The sequence below is a fragment of the Corythoichthys intestinalis genome, chromosome 12 (genome assembly GCF_030265065.1).
Source record: "Corythoichthys intestinalis isolate RoL2023-P3 chromosome 12, ASM3026506v1, whole genome shotgun sequence".
NCBI lineage: Eukaryota > Metazoa > Chordata > Actinopteri > Syngnathiformes > Syngnathidae > Corythoichthys > Corythoichthys intestinalis.
In genome coordinates, this window is record NC_080406.1 from 46,581,486 (window position 1) to 46,605,021 (window position 23,536).

Genomic DNA, 23,536 nt, shown 5'->3' on the forward strand with positions numbered 1-23,536 from the left:
AATTAAATCGTTTTCTAATTGTATTTAACGTTACAGACATAATATGTTACACTCATCCAGAGTCTTTAGTTTAGGCTTAAGGTAGGGTTATCAAAAATATCCTGATAACGGCGGCAATTAATTTATTAAAAAATGTGTCACGTTAAAATATTTAAACAAATTAATGTATGCGCTGCACGACCCTCTCCCTCATTGTCGCGCTCAATCTGTAATGACGCCGTTTTACCTATATAGAGAGATAAAAGGCAGCGCAAAATGAGTAGACTGAATTTTGGCAGCCTTTGGAGCCTTCTTTTCATTGGCTAAAGTCTTTCAATCCATCTCCCTATGATTAGAAATATCATGGGAAGCAATGTGGGGATGCAGGGTGGCAATTGATCTTTGTCTTAACACCTTAAGTTATTTCCCAACGCAGAGAGGATATATCAATTGGTAGCACGACGCACAGTCATGGTTCCACTTCCCATCATGCATTTGGGATGGCCACAGTATCATTTACTGAAAGCTCAACAAATACACTAGATGGCAATATTTAGTCACAATATACAGTCACAAGTCTTTCTATCTGTGGATCCCTCTCACAGAAAGAATGTTAATAATGTAAATGCCATCTTGAGGATTTATTGTCATAATAAACAAATACAGTACTTATGTACTGTATGTTGAATGTATATATTCGTCCGAGTTTTATTCATTTTTTTCTTAATGCACTGCCAAAATGTATATGATTGGGAAAAATTATCGGGAATGATTGGAATTGAATCGGGAGCAAAAAAAAGCAATCGGATCGGGAAATATCGGGATCGGCAGATACTCAAACTAAAACGATCGGGATCGGGAGCAAAAAAACATTATCGGAACAACCCTAATATATATATATATATATATATATATATATATATATATATATATATATATATACTGCATATATCATAGTTGCTGCTACAGTGTTTTTTTTTTTCATCTAAATCTGGAGCCTGTTGTTTACTTTTGTTAAATAGTTTTTGGTAAGTGACATGTAAATTATATAATTTTGTTAATTTTTGTTAATTTAATGTTTTTTGCAACTATGTGTGAACACACACTATTTTGACAGCAACGTGGGGATGGTGAACATTTTACAAATGGCATGAAAAAATTGGTCTTTTTTATTTTGACCATTTGTTTTGGCAAAATATGTTCAGCTTGAAAACCGTATCATTTAGTATGGCAATATGATATCTCTGGGGAAAATTGCTAACTTCTCTGAAAAATACAACATGTAAATCAACATATCTGACTCTTACGAATGTGTGATTATTGTCATGAACATCAACATTCATAATCCGGTCAAAAAGAATGAAGCCAGTTTCCTTTTTATGTATGGTGTATGATACAACAATAACTGATTTTTAAACACAATTACAAATGCATGTAGCATAGAGCTGAAAGAAACCTCCATGTGACCCTGACCTCATCAGTTAAAGTACTTCAGACGGCATGTTAAGTTGAGAAGGGTGAGCAAAGAAGTCATCAGTGTCACATATGAGTGCAGATATGGGCAGCGGCACATTAACTTTTATATTCAAGCAGCAATGAATTATTCACTTGGGTAAAGAAAAAGAGAACAGTGAAGCGCTGTGTTGTTTTCCAGCGATTTTCCAGCAAGCATTTATCATTGCTGTCAAACCAATCTAAACAGATTTCTTTAGTTCAGATCATTCAGAGCGAAAGGTGATGTTATATGTGTATTGTAGGATCTGATACAGCAACAAATGGCATTATTACAAATGAGACATGTATGTTAACTCAATTTAGAGAGGTTGATGTAATTCCCATGCACTTACATGAATATGTATGCTCATGATCAAACGTAAACCCGATACTGCAGATGTCCACCAGCCAACTCCTCCATTTAACTCCATTAAGTATATGAAATGTCTACATGGATTTTTAAATATTTATTCTTTCAGCAAGGGTAAGGTATTTTATCATATGCCCTTGAATATATGCCAATTTACCTCAGCTGAAAACATACAGTGGTATGAAAAAAAACATACAGTGGTATGAAAAAGTATCTGAACCTTTTGGAATTTCTCACATTTCTGCATAAAATCCCCATCAAATATGATCTGATCTTTGTAAAAAATCAGTGTCTGCTTTAACTAAGACCACTCAAACATTTATATTTTTTTATATTTTAATTAGAATGCAAACAATGACAGAAGGAGACACAAAGAGCAATTGAAACCAATCACATTTTAAGCCCAGTGTATGTCCAATCACTGATGGGTGGTTTAAAGCTGCCCTGCCCACTATAAAACATACACCTGGTAAGAATTGTCTTGATGGCAAGCATTGTCTGATGTGCATCATGGATCGGTCATAAGAGCTGTCTGAAGACCTGCGATCAAGGATTGTTGATTTGTATGAAGCTGGGAAAGGATTCGAAACCATCTCTAAAAGTTTGGGTGTTCATCAATCGACAGTCAGAGAACTTGTCTACAAATGGAGAGTTTGGCAATGTTGCTTCTCTCCCAAGGAGTGGCCGTCCACCAAAGATGACACCAAGAGTAACTCAGAGAGGTAAAAAAAAAAACCTATAGTGTGTTCTAGACACTTACAGAAATCACTGGCACAGTACAATATCTCTGTGCACTATATGTAAAACTATGGCCAAGAATGGTGTTTGTGGGAGGACTCCACGCAAGAAGCCACTGCCGTCTAAAAAAACATCGTTGTCCGTCTAAAAAAACATTGTTGTCCTTTTGATGTATACAAAAAGGCACTTGGACACGTCACAGAGGTTTTGGCAAAATATTTTGTAGAATGATGAAACCAAAGTTTAATTGTTTGGGAGTAACACACAATGTCATGTGTGGAGGAAAAATGGAACAGCTCACCAACATCAACACCTCATCCCCACCGTGAAGTATTGTGGAGGGAGCATCATGATTTGGGGCTGTTTTGCTTCCTCAGGTCCTGGACAACTTGCAATCATTAATGGAAGAATTAATTCAAAAGTTTATCAATATGTTTTGTGAGAAAGCCTGAGGCCGTCTGTAAGACAGTTGAAGCTAAAAAGAAGATGAATGCTGCAACAAGAAAATGATCCAAAACATGGAAGTAAATCAACTTCTGAATCGTTTCAGAAGAGCAAAATACACGTTCTGGAGTGGCCAAGTCAAAGTCCAGACTTGAACCCCATTGAGATGCTGTGGCATGACCAAAAGGCAGCGATTCATGCCAGACATCCCAGGAATCTGACTGAACTACAGCAGTTTTGTCGAGAAGAATGGGCCAAGATTAGTCCTGATCGATGTGCCAGACTGATCTGCAGCTACAGGAAGCGTCTGGTTGAAGTTATTGTTTCCAAAGGGGGAGGGGAGGGGGAAACATAATATTTCTGACTCACTGACTTATTTTTCCCCCTTCTATCATTGTTTGCATACTATCCTCATTGAAATATGAAAACCTATACATGTGTGGGTGGCTTTAGTTAGACATTGTTTTTTCATCTGTGTTATTTTGGCAAAGATCAGATCACATTTAATAGTGACTTTATGCAGAAATGTGAGAAATTCCAAACATTTCGGATACTTATTCATACCACTGCAGCTATTATGTACTGGCCCTTAACATAATATAACTTGTAAATGATTGGTGATGACTTTTATCTGAGATTTGAACATTTAAAAAGCTGCTAGCTGTAGATTGCACCAAACATACATACATTTTCTAATGGGTGTTTTTTGCAAATGCGTTCAAGCTCAAATGCTTTTCTTGTAAGACAAGGCTTCTATCTTACCCTTTCATAGCTCAGACATATGAAGAAGATGGGTAATTGTTGACATAAGTTCTATATTGCTTTTGGCTTCTTGGCAGGCTACCTGACAGTTTTTCCTTTCGTCTTTTCATCAATTTTGGAAGGACGTTTAGTTCTTGGTAATGTCCTCGTTGTACCGTATTTCCCCCACTTGATGATGACTGTCTTCACTGTGTTCCAAGGTATACTTAAAGTCTTAGAAAATATTGTGTACCCTTGACTAATACCCTTGAACAATAAAATCCCTCTGATGCCGTTGAAGCTAAAATGTAACAGAAAACTCGAACATCTTAACTCATTTACTGCCAGCCAAGGTATACCGTATTGGCCCGAATATGAGACGGCCCTGATTATAAGACAACCTCCTCTTTTTCAAGACTCAAGTTTGAAAAAAGACTTTTTGAACACCAATTTTTATACAGAAAAGAATTACAGTACATCTGAAACAAATGATTTTAACAATATATTTGAGAGAAAAAGCATGTTATTTTGCCTCATTCAAATCTTAATATCTGAACATTTAAATATGTAAATTAAAGTGCAATCACATTCGTAAATGAATGGCTTCTGGTTTTTGTAATGTAAATAAACCAATCTTGTGATAAAACAACAACATTGCAATAACTGCATTAACCATAAGGGGTTCGCTTTGGCCTGGGGAGTCAAGTTCAGCACTCGCTTCAATAATACCTGGCGCCATCTAGCGTCGTGAATGGGTATAATGTCTAGACCCCAAATATAAGACGACCCCCACTTTTTCAGTCTTATTTTAATGCAAAAAACACAGTCTTATATTCGGGCCAATACGGTATGTATAGTATTCTATAGGGTATGCGTTATGGAAATTAGGAAGTGAATGATCCAGTGCCATTGACGGCAATAGACATCCAAACCATTTTGACTGGGAGGGGCGAATGAATTGTTGTCAATGGCAGTCATAGAATTAACTTCATTTGGGGTTAATCCACTTTAAATTTTTACAGGTGTCGACTGATTCCCACAATTATAGGACTGATGTTTTACTCAACAGTTAAATGTCCAATTTGACCTGGGATGGCTGCCAGTGATCATTAACTACCAGCCCTACTTGTTCAAATTTATTGGACGTCTGTCATCTATAACGGCAGCCATTGAGTTAAAAGAACGACATAGTTAAAATTCATTTCTTTGCCAAACTGCATTGGCTCATTCCCTTTTGTAAACATACCAATTGTCACACGTAATTGAGTTTAGTTCCCATAGGGTGGAAAAATTCTATCAGAGGTAGTCATTGTTTGACATAGTTAATTCAATAAGATCGTGGCTCTTTATCTAAGACATATTTGAACTCTTATGACATTTTGACAGCTCTATCATATTAATCCTTCTTAGGGGGATGACCGAATGAAGCTCCCTAGTCCAAATGACAGCAAGTTCTTCCAAAGTCTCCTGGATGAAGAGGAGTTGGAAGACCTGCTGGATGCTGAGGAGTATGTGGTGCCACACTCCCTTAGTATGCCACCTTTGACCTACACTTCACAAACTCGCATCGACCCTAGCAAGGTACTGTCACCCCAGAATTGTGATTCACCTGCAAACAGTGGAGGTACCGGTCCGTGGCGCATTTGCGACCAGGCCGCAGAAAAATATATCATTTATTAACGACTGCAATCTGGCCTGTGACTCTTGACACATATGACTTATCTGAGTAAAGATTTGTATAAGTCACCAACTAATGGTTGGCCGCAATTACTAGGGTGTTTGCACACCTATAGCAGCCCAAGCGCCAGTCAATGTAAACAGTAACTTTAGCTGCTGTCAGTTGTGTGCTGCGAGTGGCGACGTCTTTGGACAGCTTTTTTACGGGGAAAAGGCCACCTAATGAGCCAGAAGAGGAGCCCATAACCAAGTCCATTCTGCATAATATGTGGCTAAAAGCTAGCAAACTAGGCAAAAAAAGCAAATGCCCTGAGAGCACCATACCTCATGGTGAACCGTATTGCTAAAGCTAAGAAATCTTTCATGATTGGAGAAGAACTCATTATGCTTGCGACCACTGATATTTGCCGAAGCTTTAGAAGAGGTCGCTGTTAAAAAAAAAAAGTTTGACTCAGTCTATGGTGAGTGACATTTTCCCTGCACTTACTGTAATATTCGTTTTTAGCCTCGACGTGTTATTTTATATTTACTGTCATTTTCTGCCACGTTACACCGGTCCGTAGTGCAAAAAAGGTTGGGGACCAGGCCCCATTCATTATAAGGACGGAAGTTGATGCTAACGCTTTCGTGCAAATTCTGCAAAGTTGGCATAGCAACAAAAGAGACAAATAGTTTTGTCTGAGGAGGAAAAACAGATGGAGGCTACCGGGATATACAGAATAATCATTGGCCCGGCTTTCACTCGCTGGCGTGACCCCCTGCCCCACTAACCGAACTCGTCAGCACTGACGAGCCACACTAAGCCACATAGTTGCTAACAACAAGACAAATAGAGCTTTTGATAGCAAAGTAAAAATGTATTTAGACATACAGTAACTAACTGAAAGATGACGTTGTGTTGGCCGCAAAAGCATGTTAAACTCTTCCCTCATCGCCGCCTGTTTCAAAAAGATTCCTTTTTTTTTTTTTTTTTATGTCTCTGCGGGCTCTGCTCACGAGCAGCACGGACTGTATGGCATCTAGTGGTCCCGGTCGTTCTGCTCGGTCGTCCAGCGCCTGGCATCCCGGGTGTTCTACCGATTGTTCTGCTCGGTCGTCCGTCGCCTGTCATCCATTCGGTCATCTTCCACCCTCTCCCCGGCTTTGCCGCTTAGCCGTTGGTTGCCGTTGAATAGGGTTGCGGGTCTTACCAAATGCGCTACTGCCCTCCAGTGGCCAGTTTTATTGCTTTAAAATGGGTTTTGAGCTTTGTGCATTCTATCTGAGATACATGGAAACCTATAGATGCCGATTGTGGAAAAAAAACGCAAAAGACGTATAAATACATTCTTGGGACACTAAAGCAATTAAAAATAGAACGTAATTATACGTTCTTGAGACCAAATGAGTTAATGAAAGCTATTGTGATAGAAATATGGTGGATTTTTTATTTCCCAGAAATGTGTTTTAAAAATCTAAATAAGTGCGACACCAGCAGCAGCTTTCAGTGATTAACCTGTACGATTTTAAACACTTTTAGAACTGGTCTGCAACTGTAACTAAAGCAATTTAGTCATATTATATTTATGTGGGTACAGGTTTTTATACGTGCATGTCAAGTTGATCAAAATATTAAGGTGAAATCCAAAAGAGGAAACTGTGAAAAATGAAGATTGAGTGGAACTGATGTCTCCAATCTAGGAAAACATTAATTAGAGCACGCTAGTTTCCCCTAATACCGAAGCCAGGCCACAAGTCGAAGTTTTACCACGAGAGAGAAGGCTCTTTGCTGCATGTAACTCTTCTGTTAGTATGCACACGCTCATACTGACTGACTAATGTTTAATTTTGAAAAAATATCTATCTATGAAGATGTTCTTATGTTGTACAGAAGTGTTGTGGATGACTGGGGAGGATGAAACATTAATGTATAAAGCAGAATTAAAAAACAAAAAAAAAAGATTTAATTTTATCGACGCGTTTCTCTTCACCCCAAATCCCTTCCTTTTCTCTTTTTTATGCAAAATCAGTTTTGCTACCAGGATCCTAATTTCAGCCGGCAGAACACGATGAACACCCTCACGAGGGTAGTCTCTGTTCCGCCTGTGAGTGCCGCCTGCTTGGTTACCCAGGACCTGGCTTCTGGAAGTGGATTTGTCCGCGCCAAACAGGAGGATCCACGATGTAATGGAACTCTAAGGAAGCAGGCCTCCCCGAGAGCAAGTGTCCTCGTGGCTGGCTCAACACTTTCCACAGTACAAGGTAAAGCAGTGTTACTGCTAGTGTTGCACGATATCATTTTTTGTCACCCGGCTGTACGGTATCGGCTGATGTCACCACCCACCAAATTTAACACGAAAACGGAATTTGTTCATAGATAAGCCTCACTGGACTATAAACCGCAGCTGTCCTCACTGGGATATTTATGGGATATTTGCACCAAAAGATATTAACCGGTCACACTTTATTTGACAATGGCGTCATAAGACCATCATAATTATGACGTGATTCTGTCATTAGCATTAATGAATGCTTCTGACAAACGTCATTTAGGCTTGGTTCATACCGCAGGTGTTAATGCACAATTCCAATTTTTTATGTACCGTAATTTCCCGAATATAAGGCGCACCCGTGTATAATGCGCACCCCAAATTTACTTGTAAAATCTAGAGAAAATTATTGTACCCGTTTATAACGCGCACCCTAATTTTAGCACCAATAAATAGAAGAATACAAGAAAACAGAGCTTGTGTACAAATACAGAAATGTCATTTTACTGACTGGTGAAACACAGCACAAGCATAGCATATTGGTAATTCAAAACATGACCATAAACTGACAATATTTACGGTAATAATATGATTTCACAACTTCTCCAACTTACCAGAATCTAGGAGAAAACAAAACAGATGTGACTTATCTTTTAAAGGCTGCTGTATAACTTGCTCGTTTCATCATGATGAATAAATGTTTCTTCCATGGATTGATACGGTAAAATGAAAGTGAGAACGTAAGTTAGAAATCCGAGAGCTCATCGCTGTCGACGCGACAGTAACAACAGAAACTATTGTTATTTGGGTTTGAGTTTCCCGAGGGACGGATATAGTTGACGGACAATCACAAGAAGTCTGTGTTGTTACGTTTGTTATGGTCCGAGTTGCGGAACTGCAATAAACGTTGACTCAAATGAGTTCAAGAAACTAAATTCTGTGCTTTATGAAGAGTGAAAAAAGCAGTATTTAACACAGACGAAATCATTCGGCCGATCACAGTGAAGTAGTACCGAAACAAAATGGTGACGTCACGTACCGTCATGGTCGGCAACGGATCGCCGCATACGTTTCTTCAATACAACGTGGCCGTGTCAATAAAAAAAAAAAAAAAAAGTGTTTATATATTCACCTGCCACTTTATTAGGTACACCTGTCCAACTGCTCGTTAACACTTAATTTCTAATCAGCCAATCACATGGCGGCAACTCAGTGCATTTAGGCATGTAGACATGGCTTAAGACAATTTCCTGCAGTTCAAACCGGGCATCAGTATGGGGAAGAAAGGTGATTTGAGTGACTTTGAACGTGGCATGGTTGTTGGTGCCAGAAGGGCTGGTCTGAGTATTTCAGAAACTGCTGATCTACTGGGATGTTCACGCACAACCATTTCTAGGGTTGACTGAGAATGGTCCGAAAAAGAAAAAATATCCAGTGAGCGGCAGTTCTGTGGGCGGAGATGCCTTGTTGATGCCAGAGGTCAGAGGAGAATGGCCAGACTGGTTTGAGCTGATAGAAAGGCAACAGTGACTCAAATAACCACCCGTTACAACCAAGGTAGGCAGAAGAGCATCTCTGAACGCACAGTTCGTCGAACTTTGAGGCAGATGGGCTACAGCAGCAGAAGACCACGCCGGGTGCCACTCCTTTCAGCTAAGAACAGGAAACTGAGGCTACAATTTGCACAATCTCATCAAAATTGGACAATAAAAGATTGGAAAAAACGTTGCCTGGTCTGATGAGTCTCGATTTCTGCTGCAACATTTGGATGATAGGGTCAGAATTTGGCATGAACAACATGAAAGCATGGATCCATCCTGCCTTGTATCAACGGTTCAGGCTGGTGGTGGTGGTGTAATGGTTTGGGGAATATTTTCTTGGCACTCTTTGGGCCCCTTGGTACCAATTGAGCATCGTTGGAACGCCACAGCCTACCTGAGTATTGTTGCTGAACATGTCCATACCTTTATGACCACAATGTACCCGACTTCTGATGGCTACTTTCAGCAGGATAACGCGCCATGTTAAGCTTGAATCATCTCAGACTGGTTTCTTGAACATGACAATGAGTTCACTGTACTCAAATGGCCTCCACAGTCACCAGATCTCAATCCAATAGAGCATCTTTGGGATGTGGTGGAATGGGAGATTCGCATCATGGATGTGCAGCCGACAAATCTGCACCAACTGTGTGATGCCATCATGTCAATATGGACCAAACTCTCTGAGGAATGCTTCCAGCACCTTGTTGAATCTATGCCATGAAGAATTGAGGCAGTTCTGAAGGCAAAAGGGGGTCCAACCCGTTACTAGCATGGTGTACCTAATAAAGTAGCCGGTGAGTGTATATTTCTGTCTCCATCCATGTACCCATTTATAATGCGCACCATGATTTTACAAGTTGATTTTGAGGAAAAAAGTGTGCGTTATATTCGGGAAATTACGGTAACATCTGTATATTTTTTTGGGGCGTGCTCGTGTCTTTGTCCATTGAGCCCGTTCAAGTATCACGCATGCGCACTAATTCGCAGTCCGAGATGCGCTGAGCAAATTGACCTGGATGCGCAGGAGCATCAAAACTAATGACTGACACATTGACACATGCTGGCTCAACGTCATTCAAGGGTGATCAAAGTGGACTCAAATAAGACATTAATAATCCGTTTAGTCTTATATTCAAAGTTCATATGGAATGATAGCATGCACACACTGTGCGTGCATGCTGATCACACATATGGACAGTTTGCCCTGACATGTAAGCAATCTTGAAATATTATTATAAAACCGAGCATTCTCAGGCTTACCCCCCCCCCCCCCCCATTTTATCTTTTTATGACTGTTGTCAAGCCCGCCTCTTCGCCGCTTCCCTAAAAGCAGCGTTCAAGCTAGGCGCTAATGCTAATGCTCCATCACTATCGTAGCGCCCTGTCTCTCTCGCTCTTTGCTGATGTAATTGCTGCATGAATTCCCATTTAGGGGACTTGACTGTTCAGACTGCAGCCACATTTTGGAAAAATGTGACCCGGATCGGCTTTTAACCACATACGAAAGTGACCCAGATTGGATTTAAAATGGTCCACTTTTATGCTACTTTTCCCAATCTGACCGTCAAGTTAATGCCTCACTCGAGTAGGAAAAACACGAAAAAATTGGTTTCGTGCATTAAGACCTGCGGTGTGAACCTAGCCTACCGTCATCCGGTAAATTATTTCACTTTTGAATGGATGTAAACGATCCAAGCTCGTCATAAATGGAGTTAATGACAAAATTTGCCAGATGACACTTAAGCATTCATTAATGCCATGAGAATGTCATGTCATAATCATTACAGACATATGACAGTCTTATGACGCCTCTGTCAAATAAATGTTACCTATTACCCCAAATTTAAAAAAAAAAGCCTTACTGGACTATAAACCGCTGGATTCAAAATGAGGGGAAAAAGTAGAGGCTTATTGTCCGAAAATTATCGTGCGTTTCTTTTTCTTTGATACTAAATTACTGCATTCTCACTTGAATGTTAATTAATTGCTACAATGGCTTCGTCAGACACTGTTTACTCATCGTCTGCCATTGACGGCTCAAGACTGCGTTACCATTCCTCCCACTTCAAAAGGATTGGACTAGTGATAGTGATTAGTGATAAACGAATTGGTGAGAGTGTGATGTCCAATCCATTAGATCCACTTGAAATAGATTGGACGTCTACTCGTGATAAACTCACTAAATTCACAGCAGAAGCTTGATTGGATGTCTTTGTCTTGGGAAGGGCAACAAATCCTCACTTTTTTACGGCGGGGTGCGTGGATGGTAGCCATCTTGGGCGAGGTGACCAGCAGTCGGAAACTAGATCTTTAAAAATACATGTTGTGCAACATCGGCACATTATTTCTAAGGCCATGTCTACACCTAGCAGGGTTTTTGAAACCGTGGATCCTGCCCTATTACATTGGGAAAAAATAATTACATCCCCACCAGCATGTTGATATAAAACAATCATTCACAGCCACCCGCATTCATTCATTTTTAAGTATATTCATAACAATGTGAGAAAAATAATTGTCCATAATACCCCCATCCTTCATATACCAGTATGTGTTCTTCAACATGAAGCACTGCAAGAGTTTGTAATTAAATGCAAAAAAGCACCTGTCAGATTCAATCCAAATGTAAACATTGGTCTCATGTGTGACGTAGGGACAAAGTTTGTCGCAGTCAGTGACGATTCCACAGTTAAATCTTCGGCTATCAGTATCCACATGATGGCGCCACAAATGCAGAATTTGCTCATCTTCACTCTGGGCACAGCTTTCAAGAACCCTCGTTTAAATGTGCGTGTGCATGTGGATTATAGGACAAACCGTAGAAAAAGTTATTCTTTTTGACAAGTACCCTGCTACATGTAGACATGGCCTTAGTACTCCCCGATACCAATGACATCATTTTAGGGTGGTATCAGTACCAATACTAGTAACGGTATCCGTGCAACACTAGTTTCTGATAAGAATGATTATATTGTGAATTGTGCAGTTCCATCATTTAGGTTAAAACTATGGTTTAAGTAGAGTCTTTGTTGCTTTTTTTGTGTCTCTATAGGTACGCGGGAGGATTGTAGTGGACAGCGTTATAGCGCAGATCCAACTGGTCTTCTTGCAGAACGAGGAGCCAAAGTGGAGAAGGAACAAGATCCATATGCCACTGGAATGAGAGAGAAGAAAAGTTCAGGTTATTTTGTTAGTAGTGAGAGATTATACTAGGTGGGAATTTGTAAAATACTGTATAGTGTCAAATTATCAAACACTTTGCAATTGGCTTTGCAAATTATGAGGTACGTCAGAGGACTTAGCTGCATGAGGGGAAAGAAGCACATTTAAAAATGTCCATTTTTCAAAATCTGAGCTTACTCCATCTACACTTTATTCCTAGAGGAAGGGAGGAAATATTTTGAACAGCAGAAAACTACTATATAAAAAAGAGTGTAACTTTTTATAAAAACCTCTGCTCTTTTCCAGTAGTCTAAACGTAATTATGTCATACTGAATCGGGTTTCTTTTGGTTGCCTTAATGGCCTAATGCCTTAATGTTTACATCGTTTAAGTTTGGATCTAATTATTAGACAGGTGCTTCTTGCTTCCATTTACTGTACAGTGATACCTCAGCTCACGAACATAATTGGTTCCCAGAAAGTGTGTGTGAGGCGAAAAGTTCGTCTTCCGAACATTTATTTCCCATAAAAAAACATTAAAATGAGAATAATCCGTTCCCAGGTCCCCATAAAACATAATTTTCTACTAAATAAGCCTTAAAACTACACAAAAATATACCTTATTTTATGTATAATAAATGTGCTATTGTATTATAATTAAAGAAATAAACTGTACTGTATAATAAAGTCGTTTTATTTACCTTTGTGATGGTAGTTGATGGCTTGATGGAATGGAGTGGGAGGAGGAGGGAGGGAGGGAGTTACTGTTTGGAAGGAGAGTGTTACCGGCAAAGTGCGCAGTTAGCGTAGACTCCACTGCTGTGCCCCCCACATGATTTTGGTTGTTAATAAAAGTGCCCACAAAAAGCCATCCGACGCCTCTGGGTGTTTGTATGCACGCCGCCACCTTTCTGGAGAGGAAATCGGGCGAACCGAAGACAACCGACGACAACGAGCCAACGTGACTCGCCGAACACCGGTCCACTTCTCACGACGGTGGGAAGCTGAAAGCACCGCCAATTACCAGTCGAGGGCGAATTGGTAACACGAGTCACCTTTCATAAGGACTGTAGGTAACTCTTTTTCGGTCCCATAATAGCAAAAGTACACTCAATGTGGTCCAAAATGTCTATCAAACACAAACCACGTCCGCACTCAACGAAAGGGAGGGGGACGAACTGGGACGCCGTGAGCGTGCGTCAGCTTCTCGTGGCACTGTTCGTCCGCCGAAAACTAGTTCGTCAGCAGAGACTATATGCTGGCGAATTTAATGTTCTTGAGGCGAAAAGTTCGTGAGCTTAAGCGTTCGTGAGCTGAGGTATCACTGTATTTGCAAACTCTTGCAGTGCTTCATATTGAAGAACACATGCGCAGTTATTAATGTACTTAAAACGAATTAATGCAGTTGGCGTGAATCCTTTTTTTTTTTCTACAAACGTGCTGGTGTAGACGTAATTATTTTTTTTCCTGACGTGGCAGGATCTCCGGTTTTAAAAAACCCTGCTAGGTGTAGACATACCAGGTGTAGACATGCCCTTAGTTGGTTTGTCATCAGTAGATGTCTAATCCATTTGAACTGGGAGGGTGTGCAGCAAATGAACATTCTTTTTCTTTTACTGCTAACAATCCCCGTAAAATTTGATTTGAAATCTATTAAATAGATCCAAACCAATGACAGTTTTCTTCCCATTTTCAGAACTCATGAACCCTGTTGAAGAAAACCCTTTCATTACACGTCGCAGAAACGGAGAAGCCCATGCAGCGGTCGACAGTGCAGGCTGCCACACTCTGCACATGGCCGGAGCTGTCGCGGTAGCCGCTTCCGCATCCGCCTCGGGGAGCCACCCAACCCACAGGAACGATGAGTACATCAATGAGCCACTTTACCTGAATACCTTTCTCAACCCCGGGGACAAGAATGGATTAGCTGCTGCCGTCTCCTTCTCTGTCCCCGGGACCTCTGCTGCCCAAACAGTATCACAGACAGTCAACAAATCCACATCGAGCCACGCCATCCCAACCTCCCCATACGTTCTAGCCCCAGGTCACCTCCCTCACCCCACGTATCCGTCACACACCCTGCATCCGGGGCATTCGGGACATGCTCTGCACTCAGGCATTACTGGCGGAACCATCATGTTGGATAAGAAAGGCAAGAAAGCTACTTTTGACAATCCCGAATACTGGCAGCACAGCCTTCCTCCAAAAGCCTCCCTGCACAACCCGGAGTACCTGCAGGACTGCAGCACACGTTTCTTCTACCGACAGAATGGACGCATCCGCCCCGCTGTCGCTGAAAACCAGGAATACTTGTCTGAGGCTGCAATGAAAGCCGGCAATGTGTTACCACCACCTCCCTACAGACAAAGGAACACTGTGGTGTAGTCACCCACCTGTAGCACGCAAAAAGAGGGAGCGAATGTTGGAAAAGAATGAACTATGAGCTACCCCACATCACCAAACAGTGTTTTTAAACTGAGTTCTACTTACACCCGTTGCGTCATTCATTCCGGTTCAAAGACTCAGCATGTATTGACAGTTCTCTAGATTAGAAGTATTACAAAATGTCCCTCTTCTTTTCTTTCACACAGAGCAACACAGTCCAGCCCTTTCTGTAGTAGCTCCAGAGACGCAAATTAATCAGTAATTCAGAGAATGAATTCATTCTGAAGGTCAGAAAGGGTCCAAAAATAGTGGAAAGCCCAAAGAAAGGATTATTGCCATGACTGAGTTATTATACCTCTATCATCGCTGTTTACTAGTAATACCCAACGTCTTTTGTTTGTTTGTTTGTTTGTTTTTTTGGTTTGTTTTTTGAAAACCTTAATTGGGCATGTGCCCACTTTTATATGATAGTAAAAAAAACATCCACACAAAGACCTGCTGTGGACATCCCATTGTAGTTTGTGTACTGTAGGCCACGATATTTGGTGTGGCCTACATCACCCAAAATACATACAGTATATGTGGATGCCAAGTCTTAATTATATGTTGTTGTTGTTTTTTTCCTCCGCTGTACTGGATTTAACACATTGCCGGCCATTGACAAGGATAAACGTCAAATTCATTTAAACTGCAATGAATGGTAGTAAATGCTCATGCTTTCGTGCCATTGACGTCTTGTTCATTTTGAATGGGAGGAAAAATGAACGTATTCGGCCCTCCCAAAACGGATAGGATGTCTAGCGCTCGCAACAGGAGCCACTTAGTTAACCTCTTTATGCCTGAATTTACATTTAACGTGGATGCATCAAAAAGCATTGGGGTAGTGAATAAGACGATATAAATATTAGAGCTGGGAATCTTTGGGCACCTAACGATTCGATTACGATTACGATTCAGAGGCTCCGATTCGATTATAAAACGATTATTGACGCACCCCCTCCTTTTTTTTTTTTTTTTTTTTTTTTTTTTTTTTTTTTTTTTTTTTTTTTTTTTTTTTTTTTTAATGTTTTGTACATTAGTTCCAAAATTGTTCAAAAATACTCTCAGGCTAAACCACACTACTATTTCAGTATCAAGTTAACATATAGCAGTAAACAAATATACAAAAATAACATTAAATAAAAAACTCCTGTCCCGATTCTGTATCAGCAGCTTTAAACTACATTCAATTAATTTAATGTTGTGAATCAACCGTTAAATTTGTTAAAATTGCTCCCGTTATTCCATAATTTCCCTTTTGTCTACTTTCGACATGTGAAAGTTTTAAAACTATTTTAAAGATAGATTCAAGTCAATATTTTACCGATTTAGGAGTATTTTAGATAAAAAGTTAATTAGGTTTGCTTGGAAGGTTCGCTACAACAGCCTTGCAGGGAAGTGTACTGCTTTAAGATGGCGGCCGTTTATAACGTCCGCATTTAGCTTTTTGTAGATGTGCTGCTAACACTACCAAATCTATATTGCATCTAGTCCTATATAAATGATATCCACCGTAACATATGGATGTACTTTGCAGCAGCTTTTCGGCAGCAGTCAGGTATGTTGTTGTGTTTTTTTTTTATCTCGTTGCATGACCCGAGGGGCCGGGTAATGGGAAGCATGATGTTTAGCTACTCTCGCTCCGTTCCATCCCGAAGACCGCGCGGCGCGCTGAGTGTTGTGTACTTCCGCTTTACTTCGCATATTTGAATAATCGGAATTTGGATGTTTGTGAATCGTTCTCGAATCTTCCACGGCCGAATCGCGAATAATCTAAGAATCGGACATTTTGCGCACCTCTAATAAATAATAATAAAAACTAACACTATGTATAGAAATTCAAATAAAAAGAAATACCAGTAAAATTGGAATAAACCCAAATTAACGATAACACATACTAAGTAAAAGAAATTGAAACAAATATACAGGAACAAAAATTAAACATTAATATAACATTTTCAGTTCAAAAGGAATTAATACATTTGGCCCTTTTCATTCATTTTAGAAATTTAAAAATATATGTCTATATGTCTGATATATGTGGCGGGAAACACTCAGGTGACTTGAAGGTCCGCTCTGAGACTCCGATTTTGGCCAAATTTAAAAATTATCCGATATGCATGTGTGATACATCATTGCAAAGCTTAAAATCTCAATTTTCTGGGGGAAGAAAAATTTTGAACAGGAGGGCATTAAAAAAAAATTTAAACAGCAAAACCCTATCTGGAGTTGAGAGCAGAATTTCAGATGCCATGACTTTAACTAGATATTATCGTGTACTTACCTTGTTTCGATCCAAAAACTTGATATAGCATGTATCGCTGAGTGTCAAGACACAGCTGTGAATGGCCACAGCTGGATTTTTGGGGGATTTTATGGGTGAAACATGGTAATATAACAAGGGTCGCGATGCAGAAATCGCAGACATCAAGGAGTGGTCGAGATTTTGTTTTTCATATATTTACCCTTTTTAAATGTTTTTTTTTTTCAATTTTTCTTCGTTTGGATCGATTATTTATCATCTAATATATCAGACAAAATGCAACAGTAACAAAAAAAAAAAAAAACTTAAGCGATAGTTATGAGCTAGATTTCCGTGACTTTTTTGCAGACGCCATTTTTTTCATTGTGACGTAATTTGTGTAAAAGTTTAAAATATGGGAGTGAATAGTTTTTTAAAGTCGGGTTTTTTTTTTTTTTTTTTTTTTTGAACAAAATATTAGACATCAATTAATGAGTCAAAGCTAAAAATGACAGACATTTTGAATAATAAATATAATCAATTACCTTCGTTTTATGGCTGGGTTGAAACAAAAGCGGTTGTGCGACGTCTGTAAACGGGGGTTTCCAGGGTAAAATGGACAAAAATAGTTTGGGGGCTTAATGCGCCATGAATCTGCTATGGCAGCATATAGACAAATTGTTCTATCAAACAAAACAGTTCTTTTGGCTTAAAATACAGCAGTTTGTTTTAAAGAGGAGTGAAAGAGCAGAAACTGCTATTTCAGCCTTGTCTCTGTTTTCCGCCGTATACTATATATGTATATATACACTCACTGGCCACTTTATTAGGTACACCATGCTAGTAACGGGTTGGACCCCCTTTTGCCTTCAGAACTGCCTCAATTCTTCGTGGCATAGATTCAACAAGGTGCTGGAAGCATTCCTCAGAGAGTTTGGTCCATATTGACATGATTGCATCACACAGTTGGTGCAGATTTGTCGGCTGCACATCCATGATGCGAATCTCCCGTTCCACCACATCCCAAAGATGCTCTATTGGATTGAGATCTGGTGACTGTGGAGGCCATTTGAGTACAGTGAACTCATTGTCATGTTCAAGAAACCAGTCTGAGATGATTCCAGCTTTATGACATGGCGCATTATCCTGCTGAAAGTAGCCATCAGAAGTTGGGTACATTGTGGTCATAAAGGGATGGACATGGTCAGCAACAATACTCAGGTAGGCTGTGGCGTTCCAACGATGCTCAATTGGTACCAAGGGGCCCAAAGAGTGCCAAAAAAATATTCCCCACACCATTGCACCACCACCACCAGCCTGAACCGTTGATACAAGGCAGGATGGATCCATGCTTTCATGTTGATGATGCCAAATTCTGACCCTACCATCCGAATGTCACAGCAGAAATCGAGACTCAACAGACCAGGCAACGTTTTTCCAATCTTTTATTGTCCAATTTCGATGAGCTTGTGCAAATTGTAGCCTCAGTTACCTGTTCTTAGCTGAAAGCAGTGGCACCCGGCGTGATCTTCTGCTGCTGTAGCCCATCTGCCTCAGAAGTTCAACGTACTGTGCGTTCAGAGATGCTCTTCTGCCTACCTTGGCTGTAACGGGTGGTTATTTGAGTCACTGTTGCCTTTCTATCAGCTCGAACCAGTCTGGCCATTCTCCTCTGACCTCTGGCATCAACAAGGCATTTCCGCCCACAGAACTGCCGCTCACTGGATATCTTTTCTTTTTCGGACCATTCTCTGTAAACCCTAGAGATAGTTGTGCGTGAAAATCCCAGTAGATCAGCAGTTTCTGAAATACAGACAACTATGCCACGTTCAAAGTCACTCAAATCACCTTTCTTCCCCATACTGATGCTCGGTTTGAACTGCAGGACATTGTCCTAAACCATGTCTACATGCCTAAATGCACTGAGTTGCTGCCATGTGATTGGCTGATTAGAAAGTAAGTGTTAACGAGCAGTTGGACAGGTGTACCTAATAAAGTGGCCGGTGAGTGTATATATATATATATATACACACACACACATATGTACATACATTACTATATTTTTTGTTTAGTTTTTTATTTTCTCTATTTCAATGTTCTCAGTATTTTTTTTAATCTATTTCTAAACTTAGTATTATATTATCACTATTTATTTGCTTATGTATTCCTCCAATGTTTTATGTTTATTTGTTAAATGTATGTAAATTCAAGCATCAATGGGTTAAATGAGTGCCAAATAAAGGCTAAATACTTTCCACGGGGTTGACACGAGCAAGGGCATACATATTGGCATTGCTTGAGTGTTGCCTGTTGAAAGTGATGCAAGCCGGCAGTTGTCGTGACTTGACGGCAAAAAAAGCTGCAGTCATGCTAAAGAACCCAGATGTTGCAAACCCACGCATTTCTTTTACATGTTGTTGCACCAGTAATGGAATTCAAATATTTATCACATGCAGTATTGTTCTCAACACATGCCGCCAGCCTTGACACGCCAATATAATCTCCAGACATGAATTCATAACCAAATGCATTCACGTTTCAGATAAACCTCTGCCACTTAAAATGTATTCCGCGCGAGAAGTGCCATTAACCTTCAGATTGAATACACAATGTTCTTATATGATGATGCATGTGCAGTGCACAGTACGGGTCAACGTTAAATAAATGTCAGTGCCATTTTGCGGAAAGTTAGCATAACGTCTGGTGGAACGCATCTAACAGATTACTGGCTTGAACAAAATGTCAATACTTAACCCTTTGTAGAACATATTTAACTTATTGGCTGCCATTGACAGTGAAGTCCAGTCGACAAAGAGGGCTTGAAGTGATCATTTGCTGCCAGCCTCTCGCTGGAGTTGTCAATGGCATCTCACAGTCCTAACAGTTAAAATGAATTCGATGTCTATTAAACTATTTATTTTTTGAGGTGCTAAAACCTATCTTGGTTAACTATGGGCAGGAGATGGGGTACACTCAGAAATGGTTGCCAGTCAATCCGATTTTTTTTTTTTTTTTTTAAACATTTTATAATTATAAATTGTGATTTTTAATTTTAAAATGTGCATAATAATTATATAAAAATACAATAATTGTTAAATATTATAATTGAGACCTGGCATCCAAATACTGTATGTGGACATCACAATTTTGGTCATACTTGTATACCAAATGTTAGCATTGTGGCCTACATGACTCAAAATGTGATGTTCACATTGGTGGACGCTGGGGTTAAAGTTTTTTGTTATTGTTACCACAAATAATCACTTGCCCTATAAAGGTTTAAAAGATAACCTCATTGAAGTTCTTGTTACTTCCTTGTATTTTATCATCCACAGTTTAGTTAGGGTAGGTTCACACTCCTGATTTTGTTTTTCATGCAGTATGAATAGCTAGTTTTTTTTCATTTGCTACCTGGGTTCATTCGTATCTGTAGGAATCTCTGAAAGTCTTTCGGACACCTGAATGAATTAGACCCAAAGGTCATTGCCAAGTGCCATACGGTCCATCTCCACAGTTTGACGAAACAAAAAGACGTAAAGAAGCAATGGCGGACGACGCAAAGAAAAACCCTTTCCTTCTTGATACCATGCATGAATCCATCCGGTTAAAAAGAATGCTACCTTCAGTAGCATAAAAGCCTCAAAAGTTGACACAAGTTGACCGTACTTCTGTCCAACTCTGTGACGACACGTTTCAATGCATTGGCGTGCAAAATCACGGACGCAATCCATTCACAATTGCAATCTGAAAGGCTCCACAAAATTATCTAAGTTATCAAAAAATTACATATTGTGCAAAATTGTAGCATTAGTTAAATGATAATCACGCTGTACTTCAGCCAAAAGGAAGCCAAAAGAAAACGCTAATAAGTTACTGTATTGCACTAAACTGAAGGTGCGAAATATTCAAAGAGTTGAGATTGAAAAGAATCTGCTAAATGTGTGTCTTTATGTCATGACATCTTTATTCAGTCCATTTTTGAACGTACAGACTCACAATTTGCGACTTAAAAACAATTTAAATCCGTGCCAGTTAGCGCTACTCTATTAGGAAATGTTATTGAAATTGAAGGAATAATTGATATGACTCTGTGTTCATTTTACCGCTTGTCTTCTAGGAGTTTAACCTTAATTCCTTATGTTGTGACTAATTGATGATCAGAATTGTTAACCTAATAGTCTTAAATTATTCTATAGAAGCACCTTAAAAGTATTTAATTAACTCAATGGTTGCCATTTAGTTCAACAGACCAAGCAAAATTGCTCTAAAATTGAGTTGTTTTTTGTTTTGACCACATAGTAACTTTGTCAAACTACAAAATGCAGTTTCTGAAGAAATATGTTGGACAGCTTTTCTCTCCCATGGTTCACTCTCTGTAGATTTTCAGTCACTTTTTATTTCCGTATTGCTTCTTTGTTAACTGTTGGCTGCCGTTGACGGATGACCAATCCGCTTGAACTGGGAGAGGTGGATAACCATGAATGAATTTTCATGAGCGTTGGCTGCCAGTTTAAATGAATAGGTTGTCTATTGTTAATGGCAGCAATGGGTTAATTTTGGGTCACTTGTAAATTTTAGGATACTTACAGATACAGATACCATTGATTACTTCCTCTTGGGGCCTTCATAGGTCAGTTCCTGTACTGTACACTTTGGGTCAATCCCTGTTAATTATGCGAAGTACCGTATATAAGAATATAAGAGGGTATTTTTTGCATTGAAATAAGATTGAAAAAGAGGGGGCCGTTTTATATTCGCGGTCTAGACGTTATACCCATTCGCGACGCTAGATGACGCCAGATATCATTGAAGTGATGTTCTGTTATGAGAGATCTCAGCTACTCTCCCCATTCACGACGCTAGATGGCACCAGATGTCATTAAAGCGATGTTCTGTCATGACAGAGCTCAGCTACTAGTTTAACCAGTTTGCATTATTTGATTGCAATGTTTTTCCTTATTCAGATTTGTTTCAAGACTGCAGTTACAGTTAGACTTCACTTTGATGGTTAATGCATTTATTGCAATTTTGTTGTTTTATCACAATAGATTGGTTTATTTACATTTCAAAAACCAGAAGCCATTCATTTACGAAAGTTATTGCACTTTAGTTTACATATTTAAATGTTCAGATATTAAGATTTGAATGAGAAAAAAAAATAACATGCTTTTTCCCTCAAATATATTGTTGTAATGATTAGTTTCAGTTGTACTGTAATTATTCTCTGTATAAAAAATAATTTGGTGTTCAAAAAGTCTTTTTTCAAACTTGAGTCTTGAAAAAGATGTTGTCTTATAATCAGGGCCGTCTTCTATTTGGGCCAATACAGTACATCTTCACAATTTCCACTTATACTGACACTAAGAAAACACATCAACAACTTCCCTACTGTGCTATATACAGTGGGGAGAACAAGTATTTGATACACTGCCAATGGGAAAACCCATTAGCAGTGTACCAAATACTTGTTCTCCCCACTGTACATACATATATGACGGAAAACATTCAGGTGACTGAAGTTCTGCTCTAAGACCCTCAATTTGGGCAAATTTCAAAATTGTCCTATATGCATGTGTGATACATAATCGGAAAGCTTAAAATCTCAATTTTTTTTTTTTTTTTTTTTTTTTTTTTTTTTTATGGGGGGGGGGCAATTTTGAACAGGAGGGCATTTAAAAAAAATTAAACGCCTAAACCCTAACCCGAGGTGAGAGCACGAGAGAGCATAACATCATGATTTTAACGATTTATCATGGCATACTTACCCTGTTTCGATCCAAAACTAGCATGTAACATGTCTCTTCGAGTGTCTAGACACAGATGTGAATGGCCAGGGCCGGACTTTTGGGGATTTTATGGGTGAAACATGGTAATATAACGAGGGTCACAATGCAGAAATCGCAGACATCAAGGAGTGGTCGAGATTTTCTTTTTCAAATATTTACCCTTTTAAACGTTTTTTTCTAATTTTCTTTGTCTCGATCGATTATTTATCATCTAAAATATCAGGGGAAATGCGACAGTAGCAAAACTAAATATTAGATCTCAATTAATGATTCTGATCTAAAAATGATAGACATTTCGAATAATAGATATAATTAATTACCTTCATTTTATGGCTGGGTTGAAACAAAAGCGGTTGCACGTTGTCTCTAAACGGGGGTCCCCAGGGTAAAACGGACAAATTAAAAATAGTTTGAGGGCTTAATGCGCCATGAAACTGTTATAGCAGCATCTCAACATATTGTTTTATCAAACACAACAATTCTTTTGGCTTAAAATACAACAGTTTATTTTTAAAATGTGTGCAACAGCAGAAACTGCTTTTTCAGCCTTGTCTGTGTTTTCTGCCATATACTGGACTGTCTCAGGAAATTAGAATACACAATATTCTAATTTTTTGAGACAGTCCTGTGTATATATACAGGACTGTCTCAGGAAATTAGAATACACAATATTCTAATTTCCTGAGA

The 23,536-nt window shown here is 39.3% G+C and overlaps 1 protein-coding gene across 1 annotated transcript in view; it reads left to right on the top strand.

The window, feature by feature from the left end:
- Positions 1-18,544, top strand: part of LOC130927226 (receptor tyrosine-protein kinase erbB-4-like) — a 453,841-nt gene extending 435,297 nt beyond the window's left edge. Inside the window, exons 25-28 of the mRNA XM_057852903.1 lie at positions 5,177-5,347; positions 7,453-7,684; positions 12,289-12,417; positions 14,094-18,544. Coding sequence (XP_057708886.1) covers positions 5,177-5,347; positions 7,453-7,684; positions 12,289-12,417; positions 14,094-14,782 — 1,221 coding nt within the window. The 3' untranslated portion in view covers positions 14,783-18,544. The remainder of the gene's footprint in view (positions 1-5,176; positions 5,348-7,452; positions 7,685-12,288; positions 12,418-14,093) is intronic.
- The last annotated feature ends 4,992 nt before the right edge of the window (positions 18,545-23,536 follow it).